Source organism: Stegodyphus dumicola, chromosome 10, assembly GCF_044657685.1.
Source record: "Stegodyphus dumicola isolate Sdum_Otavi_A_Nest chromosome 10, ASM4465768v1".
Taxonomy (NCBI): Eukaryota; Metazoa; Arthropoda; class Arachnida; order Araneae; family Eresidae; genus Stegodyphus; species Stegodyphus dumicola.
The window spans coordinates 114,731,172-114,747,989 of NC_140777.1; the positions used below are offsets into that span (position 1 = coordinate 114,731,172).

The 16,818-nt window shown below is 33.1% G+C and overlaps 1 protein-coding gene across 2 annotated transcripts in view; it reads left to right on the plus strand.

Moving 5' to 3' along the window:
• Positions 1 to 16,818, plus strand: part of LOC118202418 (phosphatidylinositol 3-kinase regulatory subunit alpha-like) — a 313,423-nt gene that overhangs the window by 219,008 nt on the left and 77,597 nt on the right. For both annotated transcript variants that reach the window (XM_085825402.1, XM_085825403.1), the window contains exon 5: positions 8,664 to 8,767. In XM_085825402.1, coding sequence (XP_085681528.1) covers positions 8,664 to 8,767 — 104 coding nt within the window. The remainder of the gene's footprint in view (positions 1 to 8,663; positions 8,768 to 16,818) is intronic.

The window sequence follows — 16,818 nt, forward strand, 5'->3', positions numbered from 1 at the left end:
GTAATCCTGAACTTAAAAAACCATTTATATTGTGGTTTCCATTTGGTATTATAATGCATTTGCTCGTGAGTAGAATCCTTATCCATGTATCATGGCTGAAGTGAGTTCAGATAATCGAAAACTCAAATAACTGAAATCAGATGAAACGAAAGGCTACAAACACGTTTGTAAAGGAGGATGTGAAAGGTAGCGTAAATTTCATCAAATAAAAGAGAGAAAAGTAAAACTATAGGAAATTTCCTCAAATTATGATATGCTATCAGAAGTAAGCTTTTTCGTAGTTTCACAAATTTATTGTTATATAAAATATAACGGATAAACATGCTAACATATATTTTTGTGATACCTCATTTTATATTCAACTAATCCGTTAAAGTTTTAAAAATATTAGCCACTTGGCCGGCCAACCTTTGGTCTGACGAGTTGTGTACTTTTAATTTGTTAAGCGAAAATTTGTTCGAAAAATCGTTTTGGCATTAAGTAAAAAATATTTAAGTTGAATTTAAAAAAAAAAAAAAAAAAAAAAAAAAAAAAAAAAAACCCACTTTATTTTCCGTACAATATATTTTCCAAATTTTGAATTTCTGGATCTATTCCATTTCACTCGCTGATTCTTCATTTTATAATCGTAGAGAAATGGGACGAAATCCATACTCGGAGATTCTGCATTTTATAATCATAGAGAAAATGCGACGAAATCACTTACTCGCAAATTCTTCATTGTATAATCAGAGAATGCTAAAATGCAGTGAAACCTTGCTCATAGATCCTGCATTTTATGATCGTAGAGAAATGCGACGAAATCCTTACTTGCAGCTTCTTCATTTTATAACCATAGAGAAAATGTGACGAAATTACTTACTCGCAGATTTCCATTTTATAATCGTAGAAGAAAAACGTATCTGTTGTTGTAGGTATATTTTAGTGTAAATGTTTTTTTTTTTTTTTTTTTTTTTTTTTTTTTTTTGAATATTTAATTTAAATGTAATGAAAGGTAACAAACCCGAATAATTGTATTTTGAACTATTTTAAAAATTTTGTTCTAGGATTTTTTAACAGATTTCGTTCTTCTTTGCTGCAGTGTTCGTCTACCATAGCAATATCATGATCTAGGCAGGTGTAGTGTCTTCCTGTAGACTTAATGATCGAAAAGTGCTATTCCTGTATTAAAAAAGTTTGTAAAAATCTTATGAAAATTTATGCATAAATTTGAAATATGATAGAGCAATTCTTGAATAGTTGTGCACTAAGTATAATCATCAGTAAAGTGTAAACTGAAAAAATAGGAAGGGCTGGTTTCTTTTTATGGATGTGAATAACGAGTTTTCTGTTCAGTGAGTCAGCCTTTGAACCATTGAATTTTTGGTCCCCCCCCCGTATGTCTGTAACATCTTCCAAAAAGTAAATCACCATCTTTTCAATTTATAGATTGCAATAAATGGTTGGGCGACTTGCACATGGTTTTGTACTTGGATTTTCTTATCAGTTTTAGTAATAATAAAAAGTAATGAGCACTTTCGCTGAAGCAATTTTAATGGTGTGGTTACTTAAAAAAATCACAATGACGGTGTATTGCAACTCGGAGAATAATTACGAACTGGAAGTCCGGCTTTCGGCCATTAACTGGCGTTAAGAATGCTGCACGTTTTAGCCATCTGGTAATTGAAGGAAAAGAACTAATTGAACTTCGTCTGATCTTATCAAGTAACGTGGAATTTTCTTTTAGATCGCATGAAATTCATTGGGTTTAATTAGTGAAATTCTTTCAAAATTCATTCTGGTGGATTTTGTTACGTAATAGCACATCTATAAAGTATCTATTATTTTTTACTAATGTTGAAAATGTCTTTTTCAAGATGTCTTTAGGCAAGAGAGAGAGAGAGTTTCCTTTGTTATTTCAGAAGAAACTGTGCGATGAGATATGGAGAGAATTTTATTTTAAAAAGCTTTTTATGATGACGGTTAGAAAATATTATTTTTTTCAACTTTTATATGTTTCAGCTACTACGTTTTATAAATAAATACTTAAAATATCAAGGAACTTTCTGTAATGTTTTACCTGAGAAAAATGATAGAAAAGTATTAACAAAAGTAAAATAGATTTGTCTAATTCCTGACTGAAATTTCAACAGACATATGTAACAGCTAAAATGCATTTATTATTAGGTTTAATTTTTCATTCTTATTGTAAATAAGTATTTATTCTAATCTCAGCCACTCCATGATCAGAATAATTAAAACGCAACTTTGTGTTGTAATGAAATTAGTAAAGATTACATTAAAAAAATTATTTTGTTAGTGCTTAGGAAAAAATATATTTGATACTGTGATAATCCGATAAAGAAAAAGGAGTTCTGCTGAAGGATTTTTATAAATTTTTAAGGGCCCACCAGCGGCCGAGCGGTAAAGTCGGTGAACACTGGTAGTTCGGTCCGAGGTTCGAATCCTGCGAACGGGCTGGCTTCATGGGTGTTTTCGTGGTTTTTTCCATGTGTAACGTGTATACGAGCCAGTTTAAAAAGTCCTCCACGAAGGCATCCCTCCCCTTAGGCAGATAGCCCTCGAGGCTTTGCCGTAATTAAATAACCTAACCTAACCATAAATTTTTAAGAAATATTTAATCTTTTTAAACTGAAAAAATAATTTAAATTAATTTAATAAATAATAAAGAATAATGAAACTGAAAAAAATCAATAAGCAAGAAAAATTAGCATTGAATTTATTATTACCTTTCTGTTTTTTCCCCCGCTTTAAATTGACAAAGATATTGGAAATCACGTTTCATTGTTATAAATGAACTGCTGCATGTTATCATATATACTTATCATTTTAGGGCGTGTTTAAAATAAAGGAACATTAATGGCGAATAACTACGTTAATTTTTCGAGAACACTGCGAAGATTTGAGTAAGCTAATCTAAAATTAGCTGTGAAAACACTTTTCAGCCTTGTTGGCTATACTGTTCATTTTTGGGGTAGTGGTCATTGATGACCGGGTCGATAAAAATCACTCAACTCTGGCAATTCGATCCAGGTTCGAACTGCATCGTTGTTGTTGTGGTTTTCTCCTTGTGTAGCTGAAATACGAGTCAGTTTTAGTGAAAATTTAATTGTTTGAATCAGTATGGCTTCTTTTTTCCCTGATGCCCCTACTCCCACCCCCGGCTTATAACAATAGCTATCAGAATTTACAAATTTTAGGGTACCGATATCGTTAAAATTTAAATAAACATCCTGTCTGGAATTAATGGGATACAAAATGTTATCTATTTCCTATTAGAAGTTACTGAGTCATTGCCGTTTGGGTTGTAATTGGCAATCACTCTCTTTATCGTCGATTGGTCTGTCTGTCCGCGACGTGGTGGGTCCTAAATTAACTAAGAAGGATGTAACGAGAATTTGGCGACCATATAATTGCTGTCACAGAGTTGTTTCGACATACACAGGAAGAGCTAAATGTAATCTATACGAGACTGGACTTCCATTTATGCGTGAATGATATTGATTGCTATTTATTTTCGGAAATATTTCTTTTCAAAGCAAGGCCACATTAGACTGGATGTTTATTTTAAGAAATACGCATAGTAACAGTGTATAACGACTCCTGTAAAACTAACCGCAAAGAGAAGAAAAGAAAAAAAAAATATAGAGAGAGAGTGTTAGCAATAATTGTAAAAAATAAGTTTGCACAAAAATTGCACATAGATTTTTTACAATTAGATTCTGTTTGAGATTCAAAAATATACTTTAGCATAATAATAGATTGTAGGTAACATAATTCAGCAGTCACTGGAAATGTTATTTGAAGTGAAGAATTTTATTTATAGGGATTTGCTGAGGGATTGCTTTGTCAGATTATCAGTCGTCATTTTAATGCATTTTTCTCAGTATTGCAAACTATGGTTGAAATTATCGTTTCTGTTTCATAAAGGTTTTAAGATATTAGCTTAGTCGTAAACAAATGTTTAGTCTTTAGTCTTCCAAACAACTGATTGGAAAACTTAATTCATAAAAAAGTAAAGGTGGAAAGAATTTTAAATTTTCTGTACCCCCGAAAAGATTTACGGTGCCTTACCAATAACAGAGTTCTTAAAATTACTGAGCACTAGTTAGTAGGAAACGAGTTCAAATCTCGGCAGAAAAGCATATTTGTGGTTTTTCGCATATGTGACGTGAATATAAGCAACTTTCCTTTATGAAGTTCCTTACGTCTTCTACGAGGCACCCCTTGCTGATAGCCATGGTGTTGTTTTGGTATTTCTAATTAATCTAACCCACCTCAAGATTTTTTGCCTTATGCACCCCTTTTACCATAGCTAGATGATCATCCCTCCTCCCATCCTAAACTCGAAAAATACATATACATTTATTTAAATTTAGATTATTTTTAATGTATTTTATTAATTAAACAAGAAAAGGTGTAGAAAATGGTGATAAATACCAAAACTTGAATAAAAGTAGCTTGTTATATCCATAAACTAAAATACTTAACAGATAAATAAAAGGCTGACCGCATTCCCCGCTTGATACCATGAAATAAATCCCTTTCCAGGGAGGAATTTCGCCTGGTTGGGAACCTTTGATCTAACCTAACCTAAAATGTTTTCGAATCGCGGATCTCTCATATCTTTCGTACGAGAATGCTAAGAAAGAGGAAGCCGAAGGGGGATTTCCTCATTATTAAGAGTTTTTAATTAAAGCAAAATTTTAAATTTGCATACAGTGAAAAATAAATTTAGGAATATTTTGAAACATACTTCTGTATTTATTAAGGAAATATAAATGAGATTAAGTTAAAGAAATAAGTAATTCAAGTTATTGAAAGTTGAGGCCTATTTTTGCAACCTAATACGAAATAAAATATTTAAGTAATAATTTAAAAGTTTCTACCGTTTTCGTCATTCACTTAAATCATAGTTTGTGTAGAGGTGGAAAGAAATTATTTCAGGATTTAACATATAAGTGAAGATCAAAAGGCTGTACAATCCAGATTTGGTATACCAGTCATGCATTTGGTATACCAGTCGCCTTGAGAATTTAGATAGTCATTCCACCGCCTCACCGGGTTGAATATACCCCGTTAGTTAAAACACCTTTTTCTGCTGCTTGAAAGAGTCCCAAACTGCCTGCTGCCTTCCGACCGGAACGAGCGACCTTTCAAAGAATTTTTTAAAGGGATCGAAAGCGTAAAAATTACATGGGAAGAGATCAGGAGAGTAAGGTTGGTGCTCGAGTGTATCCCCTCTAGTGTTTCGATACTTTAAATATGGGCACGAGCGTTATCACCCCATTCCTCAGTTTTCCGGGACTTTTCATCTTAATTGCACGTCGTAATCTCCAGAGTTTCTCAGTACAGTTCCCCAGCAATGGAGACACCTGGATCCTTGAAATCAATAAGCAATGGGCCCTGGAAATAGAAGAACAGGTAAGCATCACTCTTCCCAGCAGATGACTGGCTGTTCTTGGAGGACGAAAGATGACGTCACTGTATAGTCGACGCTTTCGATGCAGATTTTCCTGTAGTGGCACCAGGTTTTGTCGTCCGCAGCTATGCGTTAAAGGAATATGTTGCCTTTGCATTGCAACAGGGGCTTCAGGCAAACAGCCATCCAATTCGATTTTTGTTCGGAATCCAACTCCCGGGGTACCCATTGGGTACAGACCTTACGGTAGCCTAACTCCTGTCATATAATGCGTTGCAGGCTACCGAAGCTTAGGTCGATATTCTCTGAAAGCACACGAATGGATATACGACGTTCCGCCATAAGCGCACCATCATCTGCCCACTTGTTGTTGTCTGTAATGGATGTGGAGTGCATCCTAGATCGATTTGCATCTTGAGTCGAATCGCGACCAGCACTGAATATACACCATCATTCCACAACGGTGGTTTTCGACAGGCATATGTTTATCCATGCACATTCTTCATTCTCTGATGAATATCTGCCGGCTTTTATCCTTCAGCCAAAAAAAAAAAAAAAAGGAATAACAACATGTTGGTCCTGTATAGACGCATCTGGTAATGACGTCGGTATTGGTAATGTTCGTGCATTTTCGGCACACTCTTCCGAAGTACACGAATGCCATAATAATGCCATGTCAAGATGGCGGTGCTTATAAAACTACATCGGCTACGCGCTAATTTGCATTATACGCTGCAGCGACGCCCCCGGACGGAAGATTTTCGATAACCCCTTATAGATAAACACTGAACATAGCACGTTAAATTATCTCCAGAAAATTATGAAAAATGAATTAATTATTTTGTTATGTGTGTTCATGAAAGCATACTGCACTGTAGCACTCGTGGCCTTGACGAAGTTGATGTTGATAATCTGGGTACCATTGAAAATATATTATTCCCTTTCTTTCTTTTTCAATAAACGAAATAAATAAAATTTCTTTTTCAATAAACTTTCAATAAACGAATAATAAAATATTCTTCTTTTGGATTACAATGAAACTAATCAATTTTAATTTTTTGTTAATTAATTTAACTCGAAAGATTCGCATGACGAAAGAGGTGCGGAGATTCGAATTTTCAAATCTCGATTCCCCCCCCTCCAAGATTTATGGGATTTGAGTGCTCGAATTTCCATTTCCTCTGCAAAAATATCGAAATGCATCATGGCATAGATATTAAAAATCATAGTATCGATAGATGTATATTATCATAGTATAGATATTAAAAATTACAATTTAATCATAGTACAGATATTAAAAAAATGTTCAAATGATTTAAAACTTTTAAAATAATTGAAAATATGGATATTTAATTAAATTACAATTTTCAATAAAAGTGTTTTAGAATGTAATACAAGGAATAAAAAAATATATAAATTTTTCCAAAAAAGACGAAAATTGGTGAATTTCTGGGAAAGAGGGAAAATTATTCATGGGATAATAGTAATTATGAAAATTAAACAACGGTTTCTTTTTTAAACATGGTAAATGAAATATATTACGTAAGCCAAAAGATGTAATATTTTCATGATTTTCACTTTTGATGTAAAAATAAATCAACTCATTTTCTGTACTTTTAATTTGCCGGCAGTTGTGTTTCTAGAAAATGTAATATTGTTATACCTGAGCTGACTTTTTTTGTTAAAGATTTTATTTTGCGAGTGTAGCCACCCAACGGGATAGTGGTTAGCTACTCTGACTATTGTGCCGAAGGGCCCGGGTTCGAATCCCGAAAATGGCATAGATGTTTTAAATGTATAGTGGCATTGGAGCATTCCCAAATAGATGGTGAGCCGAAAGGCCTCTCGTGTGGTTTTCGTGGTAGAGAAAGAGAGGTGGAAGACCTTTGAACCGCCCCGCGTGGTGCTCTTCCTCAGAATTGGGGTGGAACTGGGCAAAATACTGCTGTCACGTATAGGGTGCTCATTGTCAACGACAGACGCAATCTTGTACTTCTTGTCACGATAAACGTCGTGGGCTTGTTCTAATAGGTCAGACAAATGAGATTAGTCACAACAACGACTTTGTGCATATAAGTTGCAGTTAAAGCTTATTGTAGAGTATATCGATGCGTCAAATTAAAATATATCTAGCTTAGAAATTTTAGATTTTATTTAACGCATTTCATCAAATGGGCATTTTAGAAATTATATTTTATCTTATTAGTGTATCTATATTTAGATTTCATATTTAATTGAAAGAATCTTATTGTTAAATAACAATCAATATAACTAGCTAATGCTCATAAAGAATTGCAGATTAACTTATTTGACATAAATCGTCAGTGTGCAGAAAAGGAAATATTTTCTAATTAATTTATTACGAATGTAAATACTGCGTTTCCTTCTTGAATAGCGATATGCCTTCATTACGCTCGGACAAGACCTTGCCGCGCATCTAGCGTAAGCCCTGGCAACAGCATGTCTCGGTTGGGCTCATTTTGGCGATAGTTCTTGGCGTTAGTTTTGCCGAAGTGTGGCAGCCTCGCCAAACATCCTGCGGGAGTTCGACGCCGAAGTCATCTATGCCGACTGTTAATCACTCGCTTTCAGCGCTGGAGTGGGAAAGTAGTGTTGAGCGGTAGCGGTGAGGTCCCGAGAACCGTTATTTAAAGCGGTTCGTTTCAAAATTTTCATACTCACTGGTTCTGTTTAGTGTTTATCATTACGATGCTTGGCGCTGTAGGAGAGTGAATCTGTGATATATATGCATTTTAAAAATATTTCTGATAATTTTTACTTGAAATAGAATTTTTGCCTTAAAAGTGGACATTTCGTCTCTAAATAGTATACAAATTTTTGAAGATTGTAATCTGCGTTTTATTTTGCAAAGATTTTTATATTAACAGCAAATAGATTATTAGAAATTAGATTTAAATCTCTTATACAAGAGCAAGCAATCAGTGGATACATGGAAATGACACTGCTTTGTCGCTGTACTTAAATCCCCTAAATAGACTTAAATAGAAATTATCTTCTCAGGTGCGTATCCACACTTTCCCACCGATGTGCATAGTTGATAGCATAAATATTAAAATGCGCGAGCAGCAGCCGGCTAATGGCGAGGGTAACGCGACCGCTGTCGTCCGACCACGTATCCATCATCCGGATGTCCAGAATGAAGACGATCTGGACATTCGGGACATAAAACTCGTGTCAAATATACTTCGTAATCATCAAGTTATTGCTTCTTCCTCTACAGAATGCCTGAGTTGCTTCCACGATGTGTGTGTGCCCTTCGCCCCTTCTCACCTGTGCCAGAGAAGTCCTGGAGAACCTCCCCCACCTACGTTGGAGCGTGAAATAGTAAGTACAATTTTTTTTCCACTCCTCCTTTCTTTTTTTTTCATCCCGACCGCGTTTACATTTTGAACCAAAGTGAAGATATGGTTTACACTTTTAAAATGCTATATTTCCTTCTGTGGTATAAAAATGCAACCTTGTGCTACTGCAAACCAAGAAAAATTGCTCAGAGATGTCTTTTCGGCGAAATAGATTTTTTAGGTAACTATTTGAGGTTGACCAATATTTTGTAATGTAAAGAAGTCTTTTTTTTATACATCGCAGAGTTTGCAAATTATGGCTATCAAAATATTTTTGTGTTTAATTCAAACAAAAGTAATACGAAAAAACTGCGAGAGTTGAAAATGATATGAAACTTTCACCCGGATTCATCGCCTTCGAATTCAATCAGTTATTTCACTAATTTCCCATTAATTTTGAGATTCCAAAAATTTTTTAACTGAAAATGCATTCTATTTTTACCGTTATAACGGAACTCTTTATTCCTTTTTGAGATGTCACAGGGAATTAGTGTGTATGTAAATAATAAGTTTATATATAATATATATATATATATGGTTTAGTATGAATAATTATAAGAATAAAAAATCTGAAAGATAGCTTCACATAAATTTTTTAAAGTATAACCTTTCGATATTACTTGAGTAGGAGCTCGTTATTATATAAGAGCTTAATTTTTAATATGAATAATTCTAAGAACTTAATTTTTAAGCTGAACTATTTTAGAAATATATATATATGAATGTAAGGAAGGGAAAAAATGATTGTTTTTTATCCTGTCGTCATTTTGAAAATTTACAATTATTTTATTATTGTAGAAAAGGAAATTTACCTCTCTAACAGCACTGTTTTGTTCATCTGCTAAAAATTATTAGAAGGAGTTAATCAAGTTAGTGTTAGTGAAGCTTTGAAATAAGAAACTTTTTTTTTTTTTTTTTTCCCACCCCGTGTGGGAGGAGGACTTTTGGAAAATGAAAATACCTTCGCTCTGCAGCAAGAATGGTGTCTTCTGCATGTCACTTAACTAGAGCAAGACCTGTTTAGAAATTCAGGACCACAATCATACTATTTTTTTCGGGGGGGGGGCTTCCGCTATTAATTTTCCTTGTTTACATGAAAGAAAGCATTTATCAGAAAATACTATACGGTTGCTTCTACGCCAGGGGTAGGCAAAAACTGGCTTGCGGACCGTATAATTTCCTTAATACGGCCGATTATAAAATCCTCTGCAGCGCCATTTTCATCTTTTTCCTATCCGATGTTGCAGGTAAACTACCAAAACCAGCAGTATAAGTGTACATGTGTTATAGTATTATATGCACATACATACACTTGCTTTGAACTTAAGCAAAGAATATTAGATATGCTAGAAACATGTGCATCCGCCGAAGAATATTGTTCTTTAATTTTTTAGCAGCTTTAATTTAGAAATTAGGCAGTTAAATATGAATATTGTTGAGATAAAGAGACTGATTAGAAAAAAAGCAAGGTGACAAATGAGTTGGAATAAGTAAACATAAGTGAGTTGGAATGTAAATTAGACGAAATAATCGCAAACGAACTTTTGAGATATCACATTAAGTTTGTGCTAACAAGTAATTAGTTTTAAAACACAATATTTTGTGATAAATATAAAAAGCAGTACGAAGCTCTAAATTGATAAAAATGTCTGGTTAATCATTGATGCCTTTTTTGCTTGATATTCCTGGAAATTTAGGTTTGTATATTGTATTTCATTGGTCGAGCAGAGCCGTGGTGACCCAGTATTCACTATCTAGAACTTACTTAAATTTAAAATAAATAAATAAATTAATTAATTAATTGAGAGCATAAAATGCTATTGTAATTTTTTTTTAATTCTGCCGGTTAGGGGGCTTTCCCCCCATCGCATTCTGATAAACAAAAAGGAAAAGATCGTCACACTACCATTGTCGTTGCATCTTGCGACGGCTCTTCAAGTACGTGCATCATGCATGAAGAAAAGTATTTGCCGTTGTTTTTAAGTATTTGTCGACCCTATAAGACACAGACCTGTTTACTCTATTAAAGCACAGACCTCTTATTCTTCTTGTAAGCACTGGCAGTAATCAAGATTTGACTCCGAACTAGAAACGTAGCTTTGTTTTTCACGTACTAAGAAAGTTGTGTGTTAATTATTAAATGTTGCATTTCTGAATATGTGTGTGATCTAAAGAATATATGACACCTCCACTCTACTTAAACAGTCAATTTTCTTTATAAAATTAATTTTTCATGTTAATATATCATTTTTTTTTGCGAAATGCCACTTATATATTAGCTTTTTTTAATAAGAATGTATTATATGAATTTTAGTTTAATTTTTGTTAAGGCACTGTAGTATTCTAAATGAAGCCGCGTAATAGAGCAATTCTTGAATTATTTTATAATGTGTGTTTGTGTTTGTAAATAATAAAATTAGAGACCTTTGTTCGTACTCGCAATCTGATCATAAGTCTATTTATCGAAACTGCAACCATACAGGCGCATGCATCCATTTCTTACGTGATACCTTAAGAGCCTAGAACAGTGGTTCTCAATCGCTTTTGTCAGTTGCACCTCTTTCACCATTGCTAGATCATTTCCCCCTTTTCCATAACTTTAAAAATGCATGTATACATTTATTTATATTTATATTATTTTTTAACTTGTTTTATAAATTAAATTATAGGAAATGTTAATATAATAAATAATATAGGAAATGTTTTGCCAAAACTTGAATGAAAGTAGGTTTTTTTTTTTTTTATATATATATATATATATATATTCATAAACTAAATATTTAACTTAAATAACTAAATAAAGGCTGAACTAATATTAAACTAAATATAAACTAAATGTTAAAATAACTAAATAAAGGCTGACCGCATTCCTTCTATTGAAACTATGAAATTCTCCTCTAGGAGGGAATCTTTCCCGGTTGAAAACTTCTTTTCTAGAATAACGGTTTTCAAACTGTGCTTTGCTTAATTGGGCTTTTCGGGCAACTATTCAAAGGGTTCCGTAAGTCAAAATCCAAAGAATTTTTTAATAAGATGTGGATTGAAAAACTAACATCTAAAATAATTTATTAAATAATATTTTTATTTCTGTTGTTATTATTATGTAAAACTACATGCAGTTTATCTGTTTTAATAAGTGAAATTGCAATTAAAAAAAATTAAAAAAAAAAAAAAGATTTTCATTTTCTGCGAGATGTTGATATTTTTATTTGAACATTAATTTTTCTAAAAATAGAAATGTATTAACGAAAAATAAATAAATAAATAAATAAATAAAAGTGAAAAGGTTAAGGTAAAGAAAAGTATACTTTCAGGGATTCTGGCATTGATTTTCAACCACTTTTTCACTTGATTTTCAACCATAAATAGCCCGTTTAGAGAATTAAATTTCTTGGTCATTTTATAAAACCCATTCTTCAAAACAAATATGATGAATGACGGCGGTCTTTCTTCCCCCCTTTCCTTCTTTAGCATTGAAATAAATTATGAACGAATGATAAATGCATCATATAAAATAATAAAACCATATGTGTATATTTATTATGTTATATAAAATTTTTTACGAAAACTTCTGAAAAGAAATTTAATGAAAAAATGTATTTGCCTAAAATTAAATTTTTTTCATATGAATTCTTTCTTATTATTAAAATCCAGTAGCTATTCAAATGTTTGCTATTCAAATTCCAGTTTGCTATTCAAATTTCGACTGAGACAGCTCTTCTGTCTTGCAATAAAAATTTTACAATCCAAAGTTATAGTAAAGCCTCTTAAAATGTACCTGTCATACCGAATACTTTATTTTTTCGTTCTACTGGCTACTACATTTTTGCATGTCCTGCTGGTTGAGAACCAGAAATGATCTGTGCAAAAATTGCCCTCTTTTTTAAATGTATCAGACGAACAACACAGTTATTTTCATGAACGTGTTTATCATTCGTATAATAAATTCGAAAGAGAAAAAGACTCAAATTTTTCAGAAAACGTAAAAAGCTAGTATAAGCTTAGCTATATATATATATATATATATATTTATAAAACAGAATTTTAAAAAATTCGAACTTGATTTAAATTTATGAAATTGTTATTTATGAAAACAGGCATACGATCGGTTATCAGCATGTAAATGGTATTCAACATAAAATTGACCCCAGTAGGAACATCTTCGGAGTATGTAGCAATTGCCGTGAAGATCTTACACACGTTCTTAGTTGTGATTAATAAATGAACTTTAAAGAATAGGGTTAAAATGCTGCATGTGGCTTTAGAATGCGTGCGAAAATTAAATAGAGTACTTTACATAAACAGAAGTGCAGTAAAAATTATGAAGTAAATTTATTAAACACAGTAAAATTGTTCGAAATATCATATTAGACTTCGAATATATGAATTCCAGTTATAAATGGAAATTAGAAAAAGTGACTATTGAAAAACAGGGTTAAGCCTATATAATTTTCAACTTTTATTACTTCCTGCCGTTGTTTCAATAAATTTTCTCCTTCGTTAAGTAATCCTAAGAACTGGAAAAATCGAGCAGATGATTATGAATTAGTCATATCACTCCCCGCACACGAAAACAAGTGGTATTTAAGGCATGCAAATATGGAAGAAATATTGTTTAAAGATCCCAATAGTTATATTCTGTTATTGAAAAATTAAAGCTAAAACAGCGCTGTGGAAATTTAAAGTGTGAACGCGCTTTGTGATAGTCTTCTGTCTTCCACCACCTTGAATATTGTTATTACTGAACACAGAAGAAACAAGACTTAGGACATAAATTGGTGTTAACTTTTTATATGTCTTGGAAATAAATGTAGAAATTTTGTTTTGGTGTTTAGAACATCATCATATTTCTAAAGGCTTGGTAAAATATCTTCCTTTCTTTAATGATTTCCTTATAGCTACGATTAAGAATTTCAAATTTGAAATTGTGGTATTCGAAGATTTTTAAATTACGTGAGTCATTTTACTTGATAATATTTTTAACCGCTCATTTCTTTGGAATGTTAGTCTGTACTAGGTGCTGGCTATAATTGTCGAATCTTGAAGAGCAAACTGTTTGTAAGTTCTTGGTATCGTAAATGTAAGACTAGTTTCCGACAGCTCGTCCTCCACAAAAGATCAGGTAGATACCCTTCACTTAATTAAATCGTTTTCTGTTGAATCGAGAAACTAGAAGCTCTCGGCAATTTAGGCCGACCAATAGAATACCACGAGCAGTAGAATTGCTGAACGCTGGTATTTCCGACCTGGTTTCGATTCCAGGAGCTCCCTTGGCTCCATGGGCGTTTTCGTTGTCTTCCCTATGTGCGTTATCTTTCGTGGTTCCCTATCTTGAAAACTAATGATTTTTTATGTACCTAAATGCATTAATCAGTATTGGATTGTGAATTATGGCTATATAAATTACTCGATTAAGGTGCAGAACAGGAGGCAATTAAGATTTTTTTTTTTTTTTTTTTTTTTGCCTTTATGCGGTCCATAAGCTAATGTGCAACGCTCTCGTTTAGTAGAGATCATGAGAATTTTTTAAATAACTATGTTTCATGAAATACTAAAACATGTCATGGTGTGTATTTATATTTTAAGATTCCACTGTATTAGTGAAACCTTGGAACGTAATTAATTCGTTTCTGAAGATAGTTCGTCATCCGAAATATTCCTAAGCTGAATTAATTTTCTCAACAGGAATTAATGTAAAATGACTTAATCCGTCCCCGGATCCCAGATAATTGCTTAAAGTAGTTTGTGCGTTAAGTTCGTAATCCAGAACCTTTGCAGCTCATTAAATCTCACACATACATATTATTAACCTTTACACAAAGTTTAACACACTACTAAGCATATTAAAAAGAAAAAGCGAAAGCAACCCAAAAAAAAAAAAAAAATCTGAAAAGTTCCAGATTTTAAATTACGTCCAAAGGGGCGTTTTTTTTTTTTTTTTTTTTTAACGTTTTGTGTGTTACCTTTATATATTAAATATCATGTTTTTTGCACTTAAACCATAACATTCAGTTCAATAGCAATGTCGCAAAATAATTTTAAAATGAGCATATATCTTTAGGATTTCCGATACACAGTTCCGCGCGCTGGAGATAAAAAGGTTTCCCCCTTCCGTAAAGTGTTGCTATTGCTCGCTTTGAAATCCTTGAGTTTGTTAATCAAAAATCCGTTGAAAGTTTTACAAAATATGAAATCGATAATAAAGTAAATTTCAAATTTGGTCTTCCACATGCCACATTCCACTTAGGAGGATTACGTCATTCAAAATTCGATGGCTCTATGTACCATTGCTTTATCACAATGCGAGAAATATACATACATTTAAGCAGATTTTTCATTATTTAATTTCTTCAAATATAATGCAGGACTGTAACATTTGGTGACAACAGTTTGAAAAGTGAAACGGACATTTATAGTGATTCAACGCAAAATCGCAAAACGAAAACAATAGTCCTTCAGGAACAAAGCTCCTTTGGACTTATAAAAAGAAGACTTGAATTAAATATTAACATATCTGTACGAAGGAAAGTTGACGGCGTACGTAGAAAATGGTGAACCCAAAGATGTAAAATGTGTTGTTGTTATGACTTATCTCCGTTGACTGCAAGTAACACCAGAACAAGCCCACAAAAGTCATTGTGTGCAAGCAGTGCAAGATTGTGCCTGCTGTTGGCAAGAGCCTCGAGCACCATACAGGTGACAGTACGACTTTGCTCAGCTCCACCCCCCGCCAATTTTTAGGGGAAGGGTTCGAAGGTCTTCCACCCCTCTTCCCCTACCACCAACCTCTCGAGAGGACTTTCGGCTCGCCGCGTGTTAAAATACCCCCATGCCGCACAGACGCTATATATTTATAAAAATCCATGCCTTTTCCAAGATCGGGCCCTTCGATACGGCAGTCAGCGTCGCTAACCACTATCTGAACCTAGCGTTAAGTGAACCTAGCGCCAGAGTGTCGCTATGGTAAATAAATATAGTGAATTTTAAAAAGTGCATTTATTATTTTCTAGTTTATGCGCTATCGACGAAGTAGATTTAATTCAATTCAATAAGTTTAAATGAAATGCAGGAAATTTAATATTCCGTACAAGGAAGTCATGTGTACACTTTTTTGTTTTTCAAAACCATTGACGACAGCAGAGATCTCAGGTGCCGTTATTTTGACAGTATAGAAAGATTCTTAAATGCGAACTATACATTTGTAGTCCTTAGTGCTTCTTAAATGACTTTTATTTATTTATTTATTTATTTTATTTGAAAAACTCTTCTGACAGCTTATACCTTTAGCAGCATTTATAGCCACTATGCGGAAGATTTGTAGTAGTATTACAGTATTTGGAACTTTGTTCTGAAGATGGTATTTTAGAATAATTTGCAAAAATTCAAAAGGACCGCTATTCGACTTTCCTGTTCTGTTTTCTCTGGCAATAACCGAAATAAATCTCTTAAATACGTCTGTCTGAAGGAGCAGTTCGTGATCAATTTCTCACCGTGATCATAATTTAGTTGATATTCGTAATTTTCATTCAGAAGTGTCGACCGGGGGATAAAAAGGGGGTGTAACAAGAGTATATAGCCGTTGAAATCTCGTAGTGATTTCTTGAATACTTTATTTAGAGTAAAACACAATTTTTCTCCATTTAATTTTATACAGTAATTCAATTTTGTGTAGCAGAATCTCGTTATTTTTCATCTGCTTGGACTATCCACATGACTAAACCCTATAAAGTAATGTTTTACGTAGAAAATGTCGCCCATAAAATGTGCCAGCGATGCCAATACTGTTAAAAGTAGAATTTAAAGGTTGAATGTTAGACTTAGGTAATGAAGTCGTGCGTATTATAGTTTATGGCTTTAATTTGCAGTAATAATCGTGTATGGTTTGCTGTCAGCTGACATCATCTTTTATTCTTGAAGCATGCTTTTTTTTTTCTTTTCTATGCTTCTCTAACAACAGCATTTTTTTAATCCTTTGGATTTTTTTTAAGAAAATTCGAAAAAGTGCTATTGTTTTTAAGGGCGTAGCAAATTGCC